This window comes from Lontra canadensis, unplaced genomic scaffold (genome assembly GCF_010015895.1).
Source record: "Lontra canadensis isolate GAN:19392208 unplaced genomic scaffold, GSC_riverotter_1.0 scaffold179, whole genome shotgun sequence".
In the NCBI taxonomy this organism is placed as follows: domain Eukaryota; kingdom Metazoa; phylum Chordata; class Mammalia; order Carnivora; family Mustelidae; genus Lontra; species Lontra canadensis.
The window spans coordinates 1,378,586-1,405,843 of record NW_022631173.1 but is presented as its reverse complement, the minus strand read 5'-3'; the positions used below and the strand labels follow the sequence as shown (position 1 = coordinate 1,405,843).

General features: G+C 36.3%; 1 protein-coding gene across 3 annotated transcripts in view; it reads right to left on the bottom strand.

Annotated features, from left to right (window-relative positions):
• The window catches only part of AGBL4 (ATP/GTP binding protein like 4), a 1,476,328-nt gene that overhangs the window by 717,780 nt on the left and 731,290 nt on the right, over window positions 1-27,258 (bottom strand). For all 3 annotated transcript variants that reach the window (XM_032846637.1, XM_032846636.1, XM_032846638.1), the window contains exon 4: window positions 2,460-2,554. In XM_032846637.1, the coding sequence (XP_032702528.1) occupies window positions 2,460-2,554 (95 nt within the window). The remainder of the gene's footprint in view (window positions 1-2,459; window positions 2,555-27,258) is intronic.

Here is a 27,258-nt window from a genome sequence, read left to right as displayed (position 1 = left end):
GCCCAATATCTAGAATAGTCTGTGACACATTAAGGTGACCAATATAGTCCTACTAAGTAAACAGTAGCTCAGCCTGGTTTTAAAAAGGGGGACTATGAAGGCATGAGAATAGCTTTGCATCCAAAGTCTGGGGTTAGCAAAGTCAAAAAGATGAGAGATGAGACATATCAACAACTGATTTGCTCTGGTACCTTGTACCTTACCAGCCTGATGAACTACAATAAACTGAATTCTTAATATTTAAGCTCTTTCAGACCTTTAGAAAAGCTCCATGACTGGATAATGGCTGCTTCTAAGAGCCTGCCAACACTGGGTAAGAGTACTAACTTCATTCTCAGGTATTATAATATAAATGCAAGGACTCATTAATATTCTAAAATTTTGCTAAGAGCCCTGACAGAGAGGCCCCAAAGATAATCTGTAAGAAATAAAACAAAACAAAATGAAATGATTAAAGCTTAAGAATTTTAAAAGCACAATAAAAGAGAAGACTCAAGCATTGAACAGTTGGGAAAAAGGGATGGTGATTATGGTTGCTGTGTAAGATCCCAACACAGAGCCTCATAAAAGAAGTACAATGTTATTCCAAGGACCCTCATGATTAGATCAACAGTTATGGCCTTTTGTTGGCAAGGTTTGAAGTACAGATCTGCACATATATCTATTAACACAGATATGTGCTATATTATTATCCACTGGGCTGAGTTCAGAAACTCAAAACAAAGGCCTATCCCTTGTCCAGAACCCATCGTTAAAAGGAGATCCAGGAATAGCAGTATAGTTGACTTGATGCAGCAAAGCAAGAAAAAAAAAAAAACAAAAAACAAGACCAGGAAGATACTTTTATCTTTTAATAAACAGTTTTCATTATCATCCAATGCCTACACTTTTACAAACCTGAGCTTCTCAGCCCAGCATTTATAGAAAATTGCTAAGTATCATTTGTAGATAAAAGCACAATTCAATATTTATGAATTGCTAGTTTTCTATAAATATAGACATTTGGAGGTGATCTCACTAGGCATTAACATTTGAACAGGGATCAAAGCTAGAATAATATTAACAATCCCTTGCATTTGTATAGTGTTTTACATAATACTATTAATAATAGATGACATTTATTGAGCACTTAGAAAGTGCCAGGCACTTTACATGTAAATTATTATAACGAATTCAGTTTAGTTCAACAAGCATTCAATTAATACCTACAGTGTGACAGATTAATAACACTGGTTTCTGTCTTTAAAAACTCTCATTTTGGTGCATTCAATCAATGTTTGTTGAAAGAATAAATGAATGGATGGATGAAAAATTGATTGGTTTGGATGGTACTGTGGGGTAATAACAATAACACAGTCTCCTCCTCTCAATATCTATGGTGTTGGGAAAATACTTCCCATCTCTTAGCCTCCATTTTTTAATCTGTAATATAGGAATATGTAAGCTCTCCCTTGCAAAACTGTTGTGATAATGGTGCCAGAAATGTAAAATATGTAAAAAGAATAGGATCTCAGTAAGTGAGAGTAGTTATCACCACCACCACCACCATCATCATCATCATCATCACTACCATAATTTCATCATCATCATCATCATCACTACCATAATTAATACTATTTTATTTTACTTATTTTATTTTTTAAAGATTTTTATTTATTTATTTGACAGACAGAGATCACAAGTAGGCTGAGAGGCAGGCAAAGAGAGAGGAAGGGAAGCAGGCTCCCCACTGAGCAGAGAGCCTGACATGGGGTTCAATCCCAGGACCCTGGGATCATGACCTGAGCCAAAGGCAGAGGCTTTAACCCACTGAGCCACCCAGGTGCCCCCATAATTAATACTATTTTAAATAAGCCTATCAAACTCTCCTCACCCTTGCTATAGCAATGAACAAGTATAACTTTAACATCCACAAAGCATATAACATCTATATAGAAATGCCACCAAAAAAAAAAAAAAAAACAAGCGAAGAAAGGGAAATCTAAACTGTAGTCCCATTTTCTATACAATGTTCTATACATGTTCTTTGTTATTTTACATAAAATATATTACATAAAAATTTGTTTGTTATTATACAACAAATATATACAATGTTCCATACAATGTTCTATACAACATCAATGCTCAAGCTAAGAAACAAAAATAAAAACAACATAGAATCAATTTCAGTTATGTTTCCAAAGATACCATGATAAGAGGCCAACAAGAACAGGAAGTTTACCAAATAACAGACTATACCTTCCCTAATAATGGAGTGCTGGACACTCCATATGAGGAACCATGTTCCTTATTAGAGCATTCTCAAAGAGCCCTAGACCTAGAGCCCAAACAATAGCTATCAAGAAACTCATCTTACTCCCCTCAGTGCCAGTGAGGCTAAGCCCTAGCCATTCAGCACATAAACGTTGAGACCTGGGTCAAATTCCCAACCAGAAGGAGGTCCCATTCTGATCACTTACCATTTGGGTCTGCTTGTAGATTTCACCATAGGGGCCATCCCATCTCTATATAGACTCTTTGTTTTACTGAAGTTAACAATGTTGAAAATGACTCTCTGAAAAAAAGGGAAAAGTTTATCAGAAGACTATGGTTTGCAAGTTGTCACTTCATGATAATCAGGAATGGAAATTATAAAGCAAGGTTAGAAGAAGCCATATGAAATAGCTACCAACAGTATAATGAGAAAAAATGGTGCCTGCAGAATATCAATGTATTTGTGCCAGCTTAGTATAGTAGTCAGGAGCACAGACTCTGGAACCTGGAAGCCTGAGTTTTAATCCCACTCTACCACTCTCAAGCCATGTGAACTTGCCAAGCTACTAAGCCTTTCCTTGTCTCAGTTTCTTCATTTGAAAAATGGGGATAATAAAGTACTTAGGGTACTTAGAATTACTGATGATAATTAAGTAAGGTAATATATGTACAGTGTTTGGAGCCATGTTTTGTACATAGTTAATGTTACATAAATTTTAACTATTATTATTAACTGTGCCCTTTCTCCAGGCTGACCTAGAGTTTATATGGAAATGAGTAATAGTATTACTAGAGTAACAGTATTGCATTTAAAGTTCAGAAAAGATAACTGAATGCAAAATTGAAATTAAAAAGTTCTGTAACTGTTCAGCCCCCTTTCACTAGACCTGGAGGATATATGTCCCCTTTTGCACTTCCTTTTGTTATCCTCTGCTGGGGGCCAGGGGTTCTGAGCTCAACCCTAATCTCAGCATCAATTTGTAGAAGCATATGTTCTTGGATAAGTCCTTTCCCCTCTCTGGGCTTCACCTTTAAAATGGGTGAGTGGAGTGCTCTAGATACTAAAATCTTTCCAGAAGGGTAGTAGAGTTAAAAGAGATCAGCCTTAAAGGAAACAAAAGCAAAAATGAACTTTTGAGACTTCATCAAGATCAAAAGCTTCTGCACAGCAAAGGAAACAGTCAACAAAACAAAGAGGCAACCCACGGAATGGGAGAAGATATTTGCAAATGACAGTACAGACAAAAGGCTGATGATATCCAGGATCTATAAAGAACTCCTCAAACCCAACACACACAAAACAGATAATCATGTCAAAAAATGGGCAGAAGATATGAACAGACACTTCTCCAATGAAGACATACAAATGGCTATCAGACACATGAAAAAATGTTCATCATCACTAGCCATCAGGGAGATTCAAATTAAAACCACATTGAGATATCACCTTACACCAGTTAGAATGACCAAAATTAACATGACAGGAAATAATGTGTGTTGGAGAGGATGTGGAGAAAGGGGAACCCTCTTACACTGCTGCTGGGAATGCAAGTTGGTGCAGCCACTTTGGAGAACAGTGTGGAGATTCCTCAAGAAATTAAAAATAGAGCTTCCCTATGACCCTGCCATTGCACTACTGGGTATTTGCCCCAAAGATACAGATGTAATGAAAAGAAGGGTCATCTGTGCCCCAATGTTCAGAGCAGCAATGGCCACGGTCGCCAAACTGTGGAAAGAACCAAGATGCCCTTCAACGGATGAATGGATGTGGAAGATGTGGTCCATGTACACTATGGAGTATTATGCCTCCATCAGAAAGGATGTATACCCAGCTTTTGTAGCAACATGGACGGGACTGGAAGAGATTATGCTGAGTGAAATAAGTCAAGCAGAGAGAGTCAATTATCATATGGTTTCACCTATTTGTGGAGCATAACAAATAACATGGAGGACATGGGGAGATGGAAAGGAGAAGGGAGTTGAGGGAAATTGGAGGGGGAGATGAACCATGAGAAACTATGGACTCTGAAAAACAATCTGAGGGTTTTGAAGGGGCGGGGGGTGGGAGGTTGGGGGAGCCAGGTGGTGGGTATTGCGGAGGGCACGTATTGCATGGAGCACTGGGTGTGGTGCATAAACAATGAATTCTAGTACACTGAAATGTAATTTAAAAAATTTAAAAAAGAGAGATCAGCCTTTCTTTTGGTAAACAATTTATAATTACAAGTGAAGAGGAGAGATGGGGAAAGAGGAGAGTATTGGGGATAAAAGATACTCAATGACCATTGAAATAAGTCCAAAAGAGAGAAGATGAGGACTAGAGCAAGGGCAGGAAGAATAATAAGAGAAATAGAAAAACTTTCAAAAGGTTACCATAGGCTAGTTTTTCTATCCACAGGTAGGGAAAGAGAAGGAAGCATCAAAATTCACATATTATTGCATTGAAATATTTATTGTGTGATGTATTATATAATATCAAGTGCTAGGAATTTTATACATTTTTATAAATGTTTAGATATTTTTCTATAACTAAAATTAAATATTTTCTATAACTAAAATATTAACCTTTCCATTTTACAGATGTGGAAACTGAGCTCAGAGAAGTTAATTAATTTCTCCAAAGTCATGTAATTAATATATGGAGAGTTGACATTTAAATCCAGGGAATAAAAATGGTAAGTAAAATGTCCATGATCTCTACCCTTGAGTTATTCACTAAAGTTCCAAAATTCCATAACTATAACCAAGCCAGTTTTGTAAAGGGCGAAAATGAATACAACGGCATTTTTTTAAGCTTTAAAATTTTGTTTTCTTAAAAGAGAAATCCAAACTATCTTCTCTGTCTTCATATTTGGGACTACCATAGAATGCTTTGTTCTATGAAATAAGCTCTTAGGAATAACGTGTTTTCCTTTCTGCTCAGAGACCCACCTACCAATCCCATCACTGGGCATTTCAGTTGCAGACCTCTCTTCTGTCATTAAATTAAGTCATAAAGAATGCCCAAGACTCTTCAATTATTAATAACCTGGACCTGCCTGTTGTCAGTTCAATTACTTCTCCCAGGGTCTTGACTACTGTCTGATTTAAGAAAATCAATATCAAGGGAACAAATGGCCTTTGTTACAGGGCTAATTTCCCTTTTCTCTTTTGAGATTTTCCAGATGTCATATCCATTTCCAGTGAACCTGGAAGCCATGCTTCATTTTTAGGATCTAGATTAATGCTAAGTATAAGGGAAACCTAATATAGAAATACTGTTCATATGTGAAGCTGGAATAAAGAAATGAGAAAGTGAAATATCCATTGATCATTAATATCTTACTATTCTCTGCCCAGGAAGATTTCCCAGATCTTTTAAATATGCTATATTATTTAGCTGCTCCATCCCTAAACAAAAGTTGTCTATTTTAGCCCAATTTTAGACATGAAGAAATTGAAATAAAGACTCATAAAAACTATGCTTTCTCTATGACACTCCATGAAAAAAGAACACCATCTCTTGCCATTCTCCACCCAAACTTTTTTTTTTTTTTAATTTTCCAGCCTATTGAGCAAGCCAAATGTAGCTGTGTGAATCAAAGGTATGTGGAAGTAGGAGGTGCAGGAAAATTTCACTCTCTGTATTTTACACTTAAGTATCTATTATTTACCCCAAGTACATCACAAGAAATGGCATCCATAAGACAATGGTAACAACAGTTATAATAGCTAACAACTCCTAAGTACTTTTCTATGTACCAAATTCTGAGTTAAGCACTTGTTCACAATATTTCAGTGTTTTGTATATTAGAATCACTTGATAACTTTTAAAAACTACAGATGCTGGGCCTCAATTTCAATCATACACTCTGATATCAGATGAATTATTTCATTTATTTTGAGGATAATGAACTTTTTGAGACATAGACTATTTATTATCCCTTATTTATGGATGAGGCAAGTAATATTGAGATTACATTAAATTAATAAGTAGTAAGATCATGGACATTCTAGACAGATACATCTGGACTGAAACCCAGTTCCCTACTAGTTCTGTGAACTTGGGCAAGATAATTTTTTCTATTGATTATTTATATTTAAAATTGTGATGATAACAGCATTCTAACAAACTTTTATAAGAATCTATGAGGTTAAGTTAATCACCCAGTACATTGTACATACCTGATGAGAGGTACTCAATATTTATCAAACGTTCCTCCTTATCTTCAATAAAATAGGAAATTTTAATTCATTACAACTTCATCCTTCCTTTCTTCATTTTATTTCTTTTTCTTTCTTCTTCAGATTTAAAGTTTTAATCTAGGCTTCTTATTTTAGCAGTATGGTACTCTAGGTCAGAGCTTTGTAAATAGTGACCTGCAGCACACTGATAGGCTGGGGATGGATTATAGCTCTCAAGCAGCCATATGTGAGGTCCAGAGCTCTGTCTATTCTGACCAAGCAGTTCATGGTGCTATGGAGGAATGAAAACTTCATTCTAGGTGTAAGCCATGGAAGGATTCAGTGTGGCCAGGGGTATAATGATGAGCTTGCATGCTGGCTAGACAGTGGACTTGATTCTCTGGCTTTGCATATATCTGGTACTTTTGTCTAATCATGAGTAAGTTTCCCACTTAAGGTTATCCAAGCTACTCCCAGGGACTATTCTAAATAGGCATGTGCATGCTACAAACTAGAGGGTCATAACAATTATAAAATATTTCATTACCTAAAAGGTCTGATTATATGTGAAAATCATTTTATTTTCACATGAAATTTCAACATTTCAATTATGAGTGAAAGGTAAGGGAGAGCTGTTGAATGACTTAAATATAATTTCATACAGTTTAAATATTTGAACAGTTTTAAATTTTTTATCACTTTATTGTGTGAACAGTTTCTCATTAATGATGGTGACTACTAAGATTTTGAAGAGGTCATCACTGAAAAGTCTTGATTAGGAATAGCATGTATCTATTACAGAAATAAAAACCTCATATAAAAATGATATGTTCCCAGACAGAAACTGAAGAGTTTCAATTAAAAATGTGAAGATTGATTGATTGATTTTTAACATTTTAGAGAGAAAGGAAGAAAGTTCTATTCAAACCTCGTGGTTTGTCTAAATAAACTTAACATTTGATTTCCTCTTTATAATTTGGCTTTATTTTTAAATTATGTGTTAATTTTTTTACCAAATTTCATATGGTTATCCAAGAAATGTTCCCCATTACCCTAACATTCTGCACAATGTCATCTTTTCTGTGTGAATTAATATTATTTTCTCTATACCTAGGCATGAAAAAAGCTGGACAATACTGCCATAGATAACCTTTTGTAAAGTCCTAGAAACCATAGGTACATTTGGGGAACATTCTTTACATAATGAGTTCCTAATAAATAGAAATCTACAGATGCCAGAAAAATACAGAGGTGCAGAAAGCAGGTTATTGGTCTTGGTATCTAGGAACCTACATTTTAATATCCATACAAGGATAGCAAATGAGGCCTTAAATCTGCATGAGCCAGGAGTTTGGAATGAGATACCTCCATAAATCCAGTACTCTCAAAAGATATAGTATTAATAGAACAATGTTCTAGAAAGAAATCACTCACAAGCAGTGTCAAATGACAAAGAAGCATACCTAACTATTTCTGGGTTTGGGGTAGAAAAAATAATTTTAAGAAATGGGCCAGAACATTTTTACATTTGGTTTGAAATTACACTACAACTTGGACTTAAGAACCCAGGTCAAATATTTAAAATAAATTTAGTTAAATGCAGATATCCCTGGAAATATCCCTATATCCCTAGCAAAAACAGTGAAATGTTGCTTGAAATGCACATGTTTGCAGCCCAAGAACATAGATTTCCATAAACGAAGTCCTGTGTGAGGTTAAGCTTTCACACATATTTATAAAACATATAAGGAAATAATCCACACTAAAAGTGAGACTCAACCAAAAAATAAATAACTGAATTTGGCCACAGAGAATTTCAAGTCATAAAACTGTCTGGTCAACTATAAAGAAAGTATTTTTGAAATGACTAAAAAATTAAATAACATTTCAAACAGATGAAAACAAAATACAATAAAAAATTAAAGACCAGAAATATTCTCTAAAAAATTAAAGAGGGCTTCTAGAAATACATTTTTATACTAACTTATCTTAAAATTCAGTAGACAGGTTAAAATGCAGAATAGATGATATTTCCAAAACTCAACATAGTGAATTAACAAATATGACAAGAAGATACTGAGGAAAAAATAAAAATCTAAATTAGATATGAGTTATATAAAGAGTGATAAGAGTAACTGGGAGAGGCAAAAATCTCAAAAGAAAATGCTATTCAGATTCAAGAATCATAAGTCAATTCAAAGGAGGATTTTTTAAAAAAATCTAGATATACACAAATCATAACAAAACTGCACAATACAAATATAAAGGGCATGCTTTCAAAGCAAATCAGAGAAAACATAAGTTATCTACAAAGACACAGAAATTAGACTTAAGCAGACTTAACATTGGCAATGTGAGATAGCTAAAATAGTGTAATTACTATCACCCAAGAATGAAGGTAAAATAAATTTTCAGACAAACAAAGCTAAGAAGTATAGCAGTTTCAGACACTCAGTGAAGGAGCTACTTACTAAAGGATGAATGTCAAAGAAAGAAACTGAACACCAAAGGTAATAGCGGCAAGAAACAACAGTGAGCAGAATAACAGGTAAATCTAAATAAGAATTGATTGCATAAAATGATTATTATGAAATAATAAATTTGATAATTGCTAATAAGCTTGCACCAAAACACTGGTCAACAATAACATGTGTTTGAAACTGGGGTGAAGTGGAGGGAGGCAAAATCAGAATTAAAGTATGATAATTTCTCTGTATGGTTCCAAAGGAGGACAGGGACATTAACTAACTTGAGACATTACTATCAAATAAGCATGTGACAGTTTAAGAGTCGTCACTATAATTATAGAAACAGGAGTTATAAATTCTGAATGAGTAAGAAGAAAAAGAGAATAAAGAAAACATGACAAATATAATAGAAGATTTGACAGGATGGGAGGATAAAAAGCAAAGAAAAAGCATTGTATATGGAAAACACAAAATAAGATAGTAAAAATATTTCCAAATATCAGTAATCATAAAAATTGGAATTTGATTAATTTACTCATTTAAAAAATTTCTCTGCTTGACTTATTTCACTCAGCATAATCTCCTCCAGTCCCATCCATGTTGATACATAAGTTGGGTATTCATCCTTTCTGATTGCTGAGTATTATTCCATTGTATATATGGACCACATCTTCTTTATCCATTCATCTGTTGAGAGGCATCTTGGCTCTTTCCACAGTTTGGTGATTGTGGACACTAGTCCTATGAACATTGGGGTACAGATGGCTGTTCTTTTCACTACATTTGTATCTTTGGGGTAAATACCCTACAGTGTAATTGCAGGGTCATAGGGTAGCTCTATTTTTAATTTTTTGAGTGAAATAAGTCAAGCAGAGAGAGTTAATTATCATATGGTTTCACTTACTTGTGGAGAATAAGGCATAACATGGAGGACATTTGGAGAAGGAAAGGAAAAGTGAATTGGGGGAAATAAGGGGAGACAAACCATGAGAGACTGTAGACTCTAAGAAACAAACTGAGGGTTTTGGAGGGGGGTGTGGGGAGTTAGGTGAGTCTGGTGGTGGATATTAAGGAGGGCATATATGGCATGGAGAACTGGATGTGGTGCATAAACAATGAACCTAGGAACACTGAAAAAATTAAATTTAAAAAATAAAATAAAATAAAATGTTTCTTAAATGAATTAGGAAAAAATCCACATTTACCATCTTTCTCAGGTAATGACTAAAATGTAACATCTAAATGTAGAGATATTTACACAGTAATGTAAAGGTAATTTAAATATAAAAGGTTAAATAATATTCCATTGCATGTGTATACCACATTTTGTTTATCTGATAATCTAATGAGGGACATTTGGATTGCTTCCACCTCTTTGCTATTATGAATAATGCTACTGTGAACATGGTATTTATTTTTAATGCTGGTTGTATTCAACAGAAGTCACAAGGTTCCAGGAAATATGACAATCAACCATTGACAGGTGGCACCAGCTGACTTCAGCATATCACTACCTGCAGATGAATGGGGATGAATGAATGGGGATGCACATAAACCTTCCCTTGAGGATTTTAAAACTGGGAAGCTTTGGGACGATTTAAAGTATGCTAAGGAGCTAATACGGTGGTGTAGTAAGAGGACTCATGGCTTGCCTCAACCCTCAAACACAATTAGGCAACAATCAAAGTTTTCTGAGTACTCAGGAAATCAATCTGATGACTGAAAAAACAAACTGCACAACTAGAGGGAGAGAGGGAAAGAAGGAGAGAAAAGGTCACTTCCAGGAAGGTAGGAAGTGCAGAGATGTAGCATGGGAGAGAAAGAGATCACTGTTGCTGTAGAGAGGAAGGAGCTCTGGCTGTGGAGAAAGGCAAGAGAGAGTGAGTGAACAGGGATAAGCACAAGGAGAAAATAAATGGTATTTGGAAAACTGGACAAGCAATGCAGAAGAAAGAAACTGGACCACTTACTTATACCATACACAAAAATAAATTCAAAATGGATGAAACTCCTAAATGTGAAACAGGAAACCATCAAAATCCTAGAGGAGAACACAGGCCATAACCTTTTGACATCAGCCATAGCAACCTCTTACTAGATATGTCCCCTGAAGCAAAGAAAGCAAAAGCAAAAATAAACTATCAGGACTATCAAAATAAAAATCTTCTGCACAGCATAGGAAACAATCAACAAAACTAAAAGGAAACCCGTGGAGGGGAGTAGATATTTACAAATGACATATCTGATAAAGGATTAGTATTTAAAATCTATAAAGAACTTACAAATTCAACACCCCAAAAAACAAATAATCCAGTTAAGAAATGGGCAGAAGACATGAATAGACATTTTTCCAAAGAAGACATACAGATGGCTAACAGACACATGAAAAGATGCAATGTCACTCATCATCAGGGAAACCCAAAATCAAAACTACAATGAGCTATCACCTCACACCTGTCAGAATGGCTAAAATTAGCATCACAGGAAACAACAGATGTTGGCAAGGATGAGGAGAAAGGGAAAACTTCTTATGTTGTTGATGGGAATACAAACTGGTGAAAAACAGTATGGTGGTTCCTCAAAAACTTAAAAAAATAGAACTACCTTATCACACTACTAGGTATTTACACAAAGGATACAAAAGTACCGATTCAAAGGGATGCACCCGAAGCTTGTAGAAACATTATCAACAAAAGCCAAACTATAAAAAGAACCCACCTGTCCATCAACTGATGAATGGATAAACGAGATAAATGTGTGTGTGTGTGTACACATATATATGTGTGTGTGTATAGTATATGTGTGTATGTAGCATATATATATAATTATATATAGTATATGTATTATATTTATATATGTTATAGCATATTAAAAAATTGAAAATTTATTATTAGAAACAATGTAATTCACTGAAACCTCAGCAGAGGGATGTGTCTGTGTATGTGTGTGTGTGTGTGCATGAAAGTTCATAAACAGATTAAAAATTTCTATGGGAATAAAAAGGGCAAAAAACAGTCTTATCACATAACAAGACTTACTATGATGTTATGAAAATTAAAACAGTATCGCTTACATTGGTAAAGATCTACAGAAATAGACCAATTGGAACACAACAGAAAGCCTATAAACAGGTTCTGTATATACATCAGAGATTACATTGTTGATTGGATTGGAAAATTGTATTAACAATGAATGGTGCTAGACCAATGGGTCACCCATATGGAAAACACATAACATTAGGATTCCTGCCTCATACCAAATAAAAAAATAAATTCCAAATGGATTAAGGAAGAGTACACAGGAATTACCTTATGGACTAAGGGTATATGAAGCCTTTTTAAAACAAAGCACCAAATACATAAGCCGTGAAGGAAAACACAAATATATATGACTGCTTTACAAAAAAGTTATATCAAAATATACAGTAAACAAATGAAAAAAGAAGCCAATGATTAAAGGTATATGTAACAGTTATAATGAAAAAGGATTAACACACCAACCTGTAAAGAAATCCTATAGATCAAAATATGAAAGAACAATAATCCCATAGAAAATGGGCCCGGGGCAGGAGTAAGATGGAGGAGGAGTAGAAGACCTAAATATCATCAGGTCCCAGGAGTTCAGCTAGATAGTTATAAAGCCATTCCCAATACCTACAAAATCAACAGGAGATAGAAGAGAAGAGCAGCAATTCTAGGAACAGAAAAGTGACCATTTTCTGGAAGGTAGGATGTGTGGAGAAGTGAATCCGAGGCGATACATGGGAAGAGAGAACTTGGGGGGGAGGGGCCAGCTCCTAACAAGCAGTAGAGCAGCAGAGCACAAAATGGGACCTTTTAGAAGTTGGCTCCACTGAGGGATGTGGCTTCAGATGCTAAGCAAGGGGGTGGAGCCCTCACTGGGACAATGTGGTCTTGGGACCCAGGGGGTCACAAAAAAGCCAGAGGTGTCTGAGTGTGGCAGAGCTCCCAGGTATCAATGCAGGGAACCCAGCTACAGAGATGGAGCCAAGGAGTGGGATCTCAGCTCAGGGTTACCTTAAACTGATCCAAGGCGTAGTCAGGCCACCACTCTTCAAGCAGAAACCCCACAAGTGGTAAATCCAGAGAGAGCCCCTCCTTCCTCCTCCAGGAGGAGTGGTGTGGGAGTGTGCTGCAGGAATCTGCTAGGTATGGAGACTGCAAACCAGTCCATGTGCCAGACATAGAAATGCTCAGTCACAGGCCAGGTGAGCTCAGAGCATGGCCAGAGACCAGGGAGATGGGAGTGATTGATTGCTTTTCTCTGAGGGCACACTGAAGAGTGGGGCCCTGAGCTCTCAGGTCCTATGAGGCTGGAGATTGGGAAGCCGCCATCTTCATTCTCCTCCTCCAAAGCTGTACGCAAAGTCATTCAGGGAACAAAAGCTACCAAGAGCAAAACCGAGCAGATTACTTAGCCTAGCCCCTGACAAGGATGATGCAATTCTGCCTCAGGCAAAGACATTTGAGAATCACTGCAACAGGCCCTTCCCCCAGAAGATCAACAAGAACATCCAGCCAAGACTAGGTTCACTGATCAATAAGAATTGCAAAACCAGAGCTACGGGAATACAGCACATAGAATTCATGGCTTTTTTTCCATGGTTCTTTAGTCCTTCAAAGTTAAATTTTTTAAATTTTACTTTGTTCTTATTTTATTTTTAAATTTTTTTCTCTTTCCATTTTAATGTTTTTTAATTATTTTATCTTATTGATACCTTTTTAAAACTCTTTAAATTTTCATTGTTATAGTCATATTCTATTCCTTCATTGTATTTAACCTTATTTTTGTATACATATAGGTTTTCCTTTCTTTAAAATTTTAGGATACAATTTCTTCTAATGAATCAAAATATACCCTAAATACAGCACACGGCTTTGTTCTCATCTACAGCCTGATCACATTCTTTCCTCTTTTTTAAATTATTTTTTGACCAACTTTTTATATTATCAAATTCTCTTTCAGAATATTATTTTCATCTTTACAGTAATATTCCATCCCTTCATCATGCTTACCCTTATTTTTGTATATATTTTTTTTTCTTTAAAATTTTCGGAGGCAATTTCTTTGAAGAGACCAAAATACACCAAAAATCAAGTGTGTGGCTCTGTTCTATTCACCAGCCTGATGATGGTTTTTTTCTTTCTTTCCCCCCAGGTTTCAGTTCTCTCTCTCTCTCTTTTTTTTTAAAGATTATTTATTTATTTATTTGACAGACAGAGATCACAAGTAGGCAGAGAGGCAGGCAGAGAGAGAGAGGGGGAAAGCAGTCTCCCACTGAGCAGAGAGCTCGATGAGGGGCTCAATCCCAGAACCCTGGGATCATGGCCTGAGCTGAAAACAGAGGCTTTAACCCACTGAGCCACCCAGGCGCCCCTTCAGTTCTCTTTTGATTTGATTTGGTTAGTGTATATTTTTCTGGGGTTATTGCTACCCTTTTACTATTTTGTTCTTTCATACATCTGGATAAAATGACAGGTGGAAAAACTCACCTAAAAAAAAAAAAAGAAGAACAAGAGGCAGTACCAATGGCTAGGGACCTCATCAATATGGACATTAGTAAGATGTCAGAACTAGAGTTCAGAATGATGATTATCAAGGTGCTAGCTGGGCTTAAAAAAAGTATGGAAGATACAAGAAAATCCCTTTCTGGAGAAATATAAGAACTAAAATCTAACCAAGTTGAAATTTATAAAGGTATTAATGAGGCGCAATAAAAAATGAAGGCTCTTGCTGCTAGGATAAATGAGGCAGAAGAGAGAATAAGTGATATAGAAGACTAAATGATGGAGAATAATGAAGCTGAGAAAAATAGAGATAAATAAGTACTGAATCACGAGGGAAGAATTCAAGAGTAAGTGATACCATACAACAAAACAATATTAGAATAATAAGGATCCCAGAAGAAGGAGGAGGAGAGAAAGGGGAAGAAGGTATATTGGAGCAAATTAGAGCAGAGAATTTCCCTAATTTGGAGAAGGAAACAGACATCAAAATCCAGGAGGCACAGAGAACCCCCCCTCAAAATCAATAAAAATAGGTCAACATCCCATCCTCTAATAGTAAAACTTACAAGTCTCAGAGACAAAGAGAAAATCCTGAAACCAGTTCAGGACAAGAGGTAGGTAACCTACGATGGTAGAAATACTAGATTGGCAGCAGAACTATCCACAGAGACCAGGCAGGCCAGAAGAAACTACCATAATATATTCAGAGCACTAAACGAGAAAAATATGCAGCCAAGAATACTATATCCAGCCAAGAATACTATATCCAGCTGTCACTGAATATAGAAGGAGAAATAAAAAGCTTCCAGGACAAATTAAACCAAAAAGAATTTGCAAACACCAACGCAGCTCTACAGGAAATATTGAAAGGGGTCCTCTAAGCAAAGGGAGAGCCTAAAAGTAACAGACCAGAAAGAAAGAGACAATATACAGTAATAGTCACCTTACAGGCAATACAATGGCACTAAATTCATATCCTTCAATACTTACACTGAATTTAAATGCACTAAATGCCCCAATCAAAACACACAGGGCATCAGAATGGATAGAAAAAAACAAGACCCATTGATACGCTTTCTGCAAGAGACTCATTTTAGACCCAAGGCACCTCAGGATTGAAAGTGAGGGGGTGGAAAACAATTTACTATGTTAATGGACATCAAAAGAAAGCTGGGGTGGCAATTTTTATATTAAATAAACTAGATTTTAAGCCAAAGACTATAATAACAGATGAGGAAGGACACTATATCACACTTAAAGGGTCTATCCAACAAGAAGATTTAACAATTTTAAATATCTATGCCCCTAACATGGGAGCAGCCAATTATATAAACCAATTAATAACAAAATAAAAGAATCACATCGACAATAGTATTAGGGGACTTTAACATCCCTACCTCACTGAAATGGACAGATCATTGAAGCAAAAGGTCAACAAGGAAACAAAGGCTTTAAAGGACACACTGGAACAGATTGAAATCACAGATATATTCAGAACATTCCATCCCAAAGCAACAGAATACACATTCTTCTCTAGTGAACATGGAATATTCTCCAGAATATATGACATCCTGGGCCAAAAATCAGGTCTCACCTGTTAGCAAAAGATTGGGACCATTCCCTGCATATTTTCAGGCCACAATGCTTTGAAACTAGAACTCAATCACAAGCAGAAAATTCAAAAGAACTCAAATGTATGGAGGCTAAAGAATATCCTACTAAGGAATGAATGGGTCAACCAGGAACTTAAATAATTTTAAAAAATCATGGTAACAAATAAAAATAAAAACACAACTGTTCAAAATCTTGGTGATGTAGCAAAGGGGGTCATGAGAGGAAAGTATATAGCAATACAAGCCTTTCTCAAGAAACAAGAAAGGTCTCACATATGCAACCTAATACTGCACTGAAAGGAGCTGGAGAAAGAACACCAAAGAAAGCCTAAACCCAGCAGGAGAAGAGAAATTATAAAGATCAGAGCAGAAATCAATGAAATAGAAACCAAAAGAACAGTAGAACAAATCAACAAAACTAGGAGCTGATTCTTTGAAAGAATTAATAAGAATGATAAACCCCTGACCAGACTTATGAAAAAGAAAAGAGAAAGGACCCACAGTAATAAAATCATGAATGAAAGAGGAGAGATCACAACCAACACCAAAGAAATACAAACAATTATAAGAACATATTATGAGCAACTATATGCCAGCAAACTTGACAATCTGAAAGAAATGGATGTATTCTCAGAGACGTATAAACCACCAAAACCGAACCAGGAAGAAATAGAAAACCTGAACAGACCCATAACCAGTAAAGAGATTGAAGCAGTCATCAAAAATCTCCCAACAAGCAAGAGCCCAGGGCCAGAGGGCTTCCCAGGCGAATTCTACCAAACATTTAAAGAAGAATTCATACCTAGTCTCCTGAAACTGTTCCAAAAAACAGCAATGGAAGGAAAACTGGCAAACTCATTTTATGAGGCCAGCATTACCTTGATCCCAAAACCAGACAAAGACCCTATCAAAAAAGAGAATTACAGACCAATATCCTTGATGAAGACAGATGAGAAAATTCTCACTGAAATACTAGCCAATGGGATCCAATGGTACATTTAAAGGTTTATTCACCATGACCAAGGGGATTTATTCCAGGGCTGCAAGGTTGGTTCAAGATCCACAAATCAATCAACGTGATACAATATATTAATAAAAGAAAGAACAAGAACCATATGAGACTCTTAATAAATGCAGAAAAATCATTTGACAAAGTACAGTATGCTTTTTTAAAATATTTTATTCATTTATTTGATAGAGAGAGATCAGTAGGCAGAGAGGCAGGCAGAGAGAGATGGAGAAGTAGGCTCCTTGCTTGTGGAGCAGAGAGCCTGATGTGGGGCTTGATCCCAGGACCCTGAAATCATGACCTGAGCCTAAGGCAGAGGTTTTAACTCACTGAGCCACCCAGGTGCCCCTACAGTATCCTTTCTTGATCAAAACAACTCACAGTGTAGAGGTAGAGGGTACATACCTCAACATCACAAAAGTCATCTATAAAAAACCCACTAAGCATATCATTCTCAATGGAAAAAACTGAGAGCTTTTCCCCTATGGTCAGGAACATGGCAGGGCTGTCCACTATCACCACTGCTATTCAACATCGTACTGGAAGTCCTAGCCTCAGAAAACAGACAACAAAAAGAAATTAAAGGCATCTGAATTGGCAAAGAAGTCAAACTCTCACTCTTTGCAGATGATATGATACTTTATGTGGAAAACCCAAAAGACTCCACTCCAAAACTGCTAGAACTCATACAGGAATTCAGTTAAGTGTCAGCATATGAAATCAATGCACAGAAATAACTTGCATTTCTATACACCAACAGAAAGACACAACAAAGAGAAATTAAGGAGTTGATCCCATTTACAATCACACCCAAAACCATAAGATACCTAGGAATAAACCTAACCAAAGAGACAAAGAATCTGTACTCAGAAAACTAAAACATACTCATGAAAGAAATTAAGGAAGACACAAAGAAATGGAAAAACGTTCCATGCTCATGGATTGGAAGAACAAATATTGTGAAAATGTCTATGCTACCTAAAGCCATCTACACATTTAATGCAATTCCTATCAAAATACCATTTTTTTCAAAGAATTGGAACAAATAATCCTAAAAAATTTATATGGAACCAGAAAAGACCCCAAATAGCCAGAGGAATGTTGAAAACAAGAACCAAAGCTGGTGGCACCACAATTCCAGACTTCAAGTTCTATTACAAAGCTATAATCATAAAAACAGTAAGGTACTAGCACAAAAACAGACAAAAAGATCACTGGAACAGAATAGAGAGCCCAGAAACAGACTCTATGGTCTGTTTCTCAACTCTATGGTCAACTAATCTTTCACAAAGAAGGAAAGAATGTCCAATGGAAAAAATACAGTCTCTTCCCAACAATATTGGGAATATTGGACAACCACATGTAGAAGAATGAAACTGGACCATTTCCTTATAACAAACACAGAAATAGATGACTCAAAATGGATGAAGGACCTCAATGTGACACAGGAATCCATCAGAATCTTTGAGGAGAACACAGACAGCAACTTCTTCAACCTGAGCCGTAGGAACTTCTTCCTAGAAATATCGTAACAGGCAAGGGAAGCAAGGGCAAAATGAACTATTGGGACTTCATCAAGATCAGAAACTTTTGCACAGAAAAGGAAACAGTTAACAAAACCAAAAGACGACTGACAGAATGGGAGAAGATATTTGCTAATGACATATTAGATAAAGGACTAGTGTTCAAAATCTACAAAGAACTTATCAAACAACACCCAAAGAACAAATAATCCAATCAAGAAATGAGCAGAAGACAGGAACAGATATTTCCACAAGAAGACATCCAACTGGCCAACAGACACATCGCTCACCGTCAGGGAAATACAAATCAAAACCACAATAAGATAGCACTTCACACCAGTCAGAATGGCTAAAATTAACAAGTCAAGAAATGACAGATGTTCATGAGGATGCAGAGAAAGGGGAACCCTCCTACACTGTTGGTGGAAATGCAAGCTGGTGCAGCCACTCTGGAAAACAGTTGAAAATAGAGCTATTCTATGACCCAGCACTCACACTACTGGGTATTTACCCTAAAGATACAAATGTAGAGATCCAAAGGGATATGATAGCAATGTTTATAGCAGCAATGTTCACAATAGCCAAATTATGGAAAGAACCTAGATGTCCATCAACAGATGAATGGATAAAGAAGAAGTGGTTACATATATACAATGGAATACCACACAGCCATCAAAAACAGAAATCTTGACATTTGGAACAACATGGATGGAAATAGAGGGTATTATGCTAAGCAAAATAAGTCAACCAGAGAAAGACAATTATCATACAATCTTTCTGGTATGAGGAATTTGAGAGGCAGTATGGGGTGTCATGGGGTGTAGGGAGGGAAGAAATGAAACAAGATGGGACCAGGGAGGGAGACAAACCATAAGAGACTCTTAACCTCAGGAAAAAAAATGAAAGTTGCTGAGGGTGGGGGGATAGGGATAGGGTGGCTGGGTTATGGACATTGGGGACGGTACGTGCTATGGTGTGTGCTTTGAATTTTGTAAAACTGGTGATTCCTAGAACTCTACCCCTGAAGCAAATAATACATTATATGTTAATAAAAAGAAAAGAAAAAGAAAATAGGCCCAAGATACAATCAGACAAAATACAGAAGAAGAAATGAAATGTCTATAAATATATGAAAAGATTATAACCCCAATGGTAATCAAGGAAATAAAATTAAGAAAATAATTAAATACATTTCTTAACTATCAGCAAATTTAGTAAATTCAAAAATTCCAGGAATTGGTAATTATGTATAAAATAGTGATTTTGAACCTTGCTGGTGAGGATATAAAATAGGATAGATAGCTTTGTTAGAGAAGAACTTGAAAATAAGAAAAAGAAGAGGACTATTATGTACAATCCAGCAATTCCACTTCTGAATGTTCTGCTAAGACGTATTTTGCACATTGCATAAGGAGATACAGGCAAGGATATTCACTGTAGCATTATTCATTAATATTAGCAAAACAAACAGCTAAAAGCACTTAACTCAGAATTAGAATGGATAAATTGTGGTTCATTAATATAGCAGACAACTGTTCAGCATTTAAGAATGAATGAACTAGAGTGACATTCATCAACACAAATAAATGCCAAGAACTGTTTAGTGACAAAGGCAAAATTATAACACAAAACAATAGTATATTTTAATGTCATATATGCATATAAAGGTACAAAATCATACATGAAAATAATACCCATTAATTTCATGCTTATTGTTTTGGGGAGAAAGGAAGAGGGGGAAAGATAGGTGTTTAACTGTACTTATAATGTTATATTTATCAAAATAAATAAAATAAAGCAAAATCTAAAGAATGAAAAATGTTCATATCTGCTTAATCTTACTGGTGGATCCTTGAGTCTTTTTATATTATTTTATGTGTAGTAGAAAATTTCCCAAATTTAAAAGTTCAAACACTTTAAATACCTTTAATTCATTAGAAATTGTAGTGTAAAATACAAAGAACCATCACATTTTTTTTCCCAGATGGTTAACAAGTTCTTCTAACATCCTACTGAATAAGTTATCACTTTTCCTTCTTAATTTCAAATGTCTCTTTTTTGTATAATAAACTTTCATATGCTTGGGTTTATGTCTGGACTTCCACTTCTGTTTCACTGATCCGTGTGTTTATTCTAGTGACAAACAGTCATTGTTTTGATAATTGTGGTTTTATGATATGTTTCAACTATATTAGGGCAAATCTCTAGTTAATGTTCTCCTTTTATTATTTTTTATGGCATCACACCTGTGAACTTTTTTGGTCTCTAATTGGTTATCTTCTTTCAAATTCATTTTGTTCACACTTTCTCACATTTTTTAAAATGCCGTATTTCACAAAAATTCCATGAAATCTTTCTTTATGCTTTCCTTCTCTTTTTAGTCCTTTGTGAATCATTTGTCTTACTTTTATTCTACTATATTTATATCTAAATTTAAAAATGAATTGGAATCTTTAAGTTAGGCACGAGTAGTTTACCTATGAGTGATGTCAGTAATTTCTTTTGAGATAACCACTTGTTACTAACCTATTCTGATAATATCCAGAGATATATAACACAATGGGAGAAAGCTGCTTGGAGTATGCCTGTGTTCCAATACATGCACCCTCATGTAGCCAGGTTATTGTGACTTGGGTTGAACTGCACAGGAGTTTAGGTTGAATTTGCTGAGGTGTCACAATATATCAAATGTTAGATAGGTAATATGGCACTGAGTTGGGAATAAAATATAGGTCTTTATTTTTTCAACCAGTCAGCTACTTTCCTTCATATTCCCTATTTTTATATTGTTTACCCTGAGCCAAATCTGATTTCCAGCATTGTGCAAAAAAATGTTGGAGTTCCACACCTACTAGGCCCTGTATAACTTTGACCATGTTTTATGTTTCTGAGCCTTGTCTGTCTCATTTACAAAGAGGAAACTCATACCTAGCTGATAAGAGTTGTTGTTGGAGTTAAATATAATTGCCAAGACAATATAATTGAGAAACAATAAAATACTATGCACATGTGCGTATGTATTTGTACATGCATATACATATGTACATACACGTATATTCATCTACATATATACGTGTGTGGGTATATATATGATTAAGTTAAGCCTCCTGTCCACAAAGAATCTACAGGTTACCACCCAAGTTCCTGAAAGGCAGCCAGGAAGTCCTGGATCTGATCTATCAAAAGCATGGAGTCTGGCATATAGATAATCACTATGTGAAAAATGAATGCTTATCTATTATAAGATGATGTTGAGGAGGCACAAGGAACCAACAAATTTTGTTAATCAGCTGCATCTGTATCTTATTAACTGGAAACTGCCAAAATCTTCACACAGATAGTGCAGTCTGATAGAGGTAATAAAGAAATGGCTTACTGGTTGCACATTAAAAAATTCTTCCTCCTCATTGTTCACCTCCCCTTCCAATTTCCCCCAACTCCCTATGTCCTCCATGTCCTCCATGCTATTTGTTATGCTCCACAAATAAGTGAAACCAGATGATAATTGACTTATTTCACTCAGCCTAATCTCTTTCAGTCCCATCCATGTTGCTACAAAAGTTGGGTATTCATCCTTTCTGATTGAGGCATAATACTCCATAGTGTATATGGACCACATCTTCCTTATCCATTCGTCCATTGAAAGGCATCTTGGTTCTTTCCACAGTTTGGCGACCGTGGCCATTGCTGCTATACACATTGGGGTACAGATGGCCCTTCTTTTCATTACATCTGTATCTTTGGGGTAAATACCCAGTAGTGCAATGGCAGGGTCATAGGGAAGTTCTATTTTTAATTTCTTGGGGAATCTCCACACTGTTCTCCAAATTGGCTGCACCAACTTGCATTCCCACCAACAGTGTAAGAGGATTCCCCTTTCTCCACATCTCTGAAAAACAATCTGAAGGGTTTGAAGAGGGGGGGTTGGGAGGGTGGGGGAACCAGGTGGTGGGTATTAGAGAGGGCATGGAATGCATGGAGCACTGGGTGTGGTACAAAAACAATGAATACTGTTATGCTGAAAATAAATTTAAAAAATGATTAAAAAAAAATTCTTCCTCCTCACTATAAGCTTGAGAAGGCAGCCAAAAGAAGTAGAAGGGGTATGGAGCAAAACATTCTCATCAAGGGAGGTTTAGCATATCAAACAAAGATATTAGCAACATGAGATGAAAAATAAGATCTCTCAGGGAGACTCTTTCTTCTCTCCATAACTCAGAATAAATATCCAACAATATACAGATAAAAAATGTGTCTCTTTTCCTTAATCTGACAGGATTACCTACAAAGAGCTTTGTTCTCAATTTCACTTATTCATTCAAGAAATATTCATTTAATTATTTCATTTAATAAAGTTATAGGACTCTTTATCTGCTATGTGCTGGGATTAGAGGAATAAATAAAACTCAGCTCTTTGCCCTTAGGGAACTACCTACTGAGGGAAATTAACACACACACATGAATAAAATGCTGAGGTGGTGTCTGTAACCAGTCTAGTGGAAAGAAAGCTGAAACTTTATTGATGAATAAAGATTGGGCAGCAAGGAAAGCACAGAAGGCATTCCAGAATCAGAGGAAGCAATGAGAACAAAGGTTGAGTGTTTTGTGGAATTATAAAATGTTTCCTGTGGTTGGAGCAAAAAAATTCTGAGGCTGGTGGGGTAAGAGATGAGACTGTGACATTAAAACGTATGCAAAAAATTAAGAAATTTTAACTTTTATGAAAACAGTATGAAGGGGCTATTGAAGAGTTTTAAGTGTAGGTATGAAAGATTCAGATCTATGTCTTGGAAAAAGCTATACAAAACTGACTTTCTGCTCTCCCAAGGTGATGGCAAAGAATGGAAGAAAGAATAGAGCACCAACTGTCTGGATGGTCCCAATACTAAGCCAACCTATAATGTGCCAAGAGAGTGAATCCCTATATTTACCCACTCCATGATTCCCCTGCTCAGAGGTAATATAAGGTTAATAGGACAGGTGGGACAATGGGTATATACACAAATTTGATTTATTAAAACGAACTACTCATCAGATATAGGAAAAAGCCAAAGTTTTTTTTGTGTGTTTTTTTTTTTTTTTTCAGTGCCTCTGAAATTCTCAAGCAGGAATGGAGAGGTTTCCATATTTGGGTAAAAAAAAAATGCCCCCCTTTTTATATTCATTCAGTACCTCCCTTGAGATGGATGTACTATCCCTGGGTGGTCCCAAAGGGCTAAGCACTTCTGGTCTGTATTAAGATTATAATGTACTTGCTTGTATGAGAAGGACTTCAATCTTGGGTTATCTTATTAATTTTTTAAAATTATGTTCAGTTACCTTCTTTAATGTTGGCACAACCTTTCTTTGATGAGATTTTTTTTTTTCAGCATAACAGTATTCCTTGTTTTGCACGACACCCAGTGCTCCATGCCATTCATGCCCTCTCCAATACCCACCACCTGGATCCCCCAACCTCCCACCCCCTGCCCCTTCAAAACCCTCAGATTGTTTTTCAGAGTCCATAGTCTCTCATGGTTCAACTCCCCTTCCAATTTCCCCCAACTCCCTTCTCCTCTCTAACTCCCCTTGTCCTCCATGCTATTTGTTATGCTCCACAAATAAGTGAAACCATATGATAATTGACTTCCTCTGCTTGACTTATTTCACTCAGCATAATCTCTTCCAGTCCCGTCCATGTTGCTACAAAAGTTGGGTATTCATCCTTTCTGATGGAGGCATAATACTCCATAGTGTACATGGACATGGACCACATCTTCCTTATCCATTCGTCCATTGAAGAGCATCTTGGTTCTTTCCACAGTTTGGCAACTATGGCCATTGCTGCTATACACATTGGGGTACAGATGGCCCTCTTTTCATTACATCTGTATCTTTGGGGTAAATACCCAGTAGTGCAATGGCAGGGTCATAGGGAAGCTCTATTTTTAATTTCTTGAGGAATCTCCACACTGTTCTCCAAAGTGGTTGCACCAACTTGCATTCCCACCAACAGTGGAAGAGGGTTCCCCTTTCTCCACATCCACTCCAACACATGTTGTTTCCTTTCTTGCTAATTTTGGTCATTCTAACTGGTGTAAGGTGGTATCTCAGTGTGGTTTTAATTTGAATCTCCCTGATGGCTAGTGATGATGAACATTTTTTCATGTGTCTATTAGCCATTTGTATGTCTTCATTGGAGAAGTGTCTGTTCATATCTTCTGCCCATTTTTTGATATGATTATCTGTTTTGTGTGTGTTGAGTTTGAGGAGTTCTTTATAGATCCTGGATATCAACCTTTTGTCTGTACTGTCATTTGCAAATATCTTCTCCCATTCCGTGGTTTCCCTCTTTGTTTTGTTGACTGTTTCCTTTGCTGTGCAGAAGCTTTTGATTTGTATGAAGTCCCAAAAGTTCATTTTTGCTTTTGTTTCCTTTGCCTTTGGAGACATATCTTGAAAGAAGTTGCTGTGGCTGATATCGAAGAGGTTACTGCTTATGTTCCCCTCTAGGATTCTGATGGATTCTTGTCTCACGTTGATGTCTTTTATCCATTTTGAGTTTATTTTTGTGTATGGTGTAAGAGAATGGTCGAATTTCATTCTTCTACATATAGCTGTCCAGTTTTCCCAGCACCATTTATTGAAGAGACTGTCCTTTTTCCACTGTATATTTTTTCCTGTTTTGTCAAAGATTATTTGACCATAGAGTTGAGGGTCCATATCTGGGCTGTCTACTCTGTTCCACTGGTCTATGTGTCTGTTTTTATGCCAGTACCATGCTGTCTTGGTGATCACAGCTTTGTAGTAAAGCTTGAAATCAGGTAATGTGATGCCCCCAGTTTTATTTTTGTTTTTCCACATTTCCTTAGCGTTTCAGGGTCTCCCTGTTTCCATACAAATTTCTGGATTATTTGCTCCAGCTCTTTGAAAAATACCGGTGGAATTTTGATCGGAATGGCATTAAAAGTATAGATGGCTCTAGGCAGTACAGACATTTTAACAATGTTTATTCTTCCGATCCAAGAGCATGGAGCGGTCTTCCATCTTTTTGTGTCTTCTTCAATTTCTTTCATGAGTGTTCTGTAGTTCCTCGAGTACAGATCCTTTACCTCTTTGGTTAGGTTTATTTCCAGATATCTTATGGTTCTTGGTGCTATAGTAAATGGAACTGATTCTCTAATTTCCCTTTCTGTATTTTCATTGGTAGTGTATAAGAAAACCACTGATTTCTGTACATTGACTTTGTATCCTGCCATGTTACTGAATTGCTGTATGAGGGAAATAATCAACATTAGAGCAGAGATCAATGAGGTAGAAACCAGAGATACAGTAGAACGTATCAATGAAACTAGAAGCTGGTTTTTTGAAAGAATCAATAAGATTGATAAACCAGTGGCCACACCAATCCAAAAGAAAAGAGAGAAAGCCCAAATTCATAAAATTATGAATGAAAAGGGAGAGATCACAACTAACACCAAGGAAGTAGAAACAATCATCAGAAGTTATTATCAACAGTTATATGCCAATAAGCTAAGCAACCTAGATGAAATGGATGCATTCCTGGAAAACTATAAACTCCCAAAATTGAACCAGGAAGAAACTGACAACCTGAATAGACAACCTGAATGAGATTGAAGCAGTGATCAAAAACCTCCCAAAAAACAAGAGCCCAGGATCTGACGGGTTCCCTGGGGAATTCTACCAAACTTTCAAAGAAGAAATAACACCTATTCTCCTGAAGCTGTTTCAAAAAATTGAAGCAGAAGGAAAACTTCCAGACTCTTTCTATGAAGCCAGCATTACCTTGATCCCCAAACCAGGCAAAGACCCTATCAAAAAGGAGAATTTCAGACCAATATCACTGATGAATATGGATGCTAAGATTCTCAACAAGATCCTAGCAAACAGGATCCAACAGCACATTAAAAAGATTATCCACCATGACCAGGTGGGATTCATTCCTGGGCTACAAGGATGGTTCAACATTCGCAAATCAATCAATGTGATAGAACAAATTAATAAGAGAAGAGAGAAGAACCACATGGTCCTCTCAATGGATGCATAAAAAGCATTTGACGAAATCCAGCATCCATTCCTGATTAAAACGCTTCAAAGTATAGGGATAGAGGGAACATTCCTGAACTTCATAAAATCTATCTATGAAAGACCCACAGCAAATATCATTCTCAATGGGAAAAAGCTCGCAGCCTTCCCGCTGAGATCAGGAACACGACCAGGATGCCCACTCTCACCACTCTTGTTCAACATAGCATTAGAAGTCCTAGCAACAGCAATCAGACAACAAAGAGAAATAAAACGTATCCAAATTGGCAATGAAGAAGTCAAACTCTCTCTCTTCGCAGATGACATGATTCTTTATATGGAAAACCCAAAAGACTCCACCCCCAAACTACTAGAACTTTGATGAGATATTTAATGTTTGTCTATTTTTTTACAAATGTGGTAGATTGACTGCAAAATTTTTCACAATCTTTTTACCCTGTATCCATCTCTGTACTATGATTTTGCTGCTTGTTCTATCAAAAGGTGGGCCTCTTAAGTCTGGATTGACCTTGTAATTGGCTTTGGCCAATAGGAATTGGTGGAAGTTATAATATACCAGTTCTGAGGCAAGACCTCAAAAAGTCTTGTGTGGTTCCATATTCTCTCTTGAAATCCTACCACTAATAGTTGATCAGGTTCAGGGTAGGCTTACAG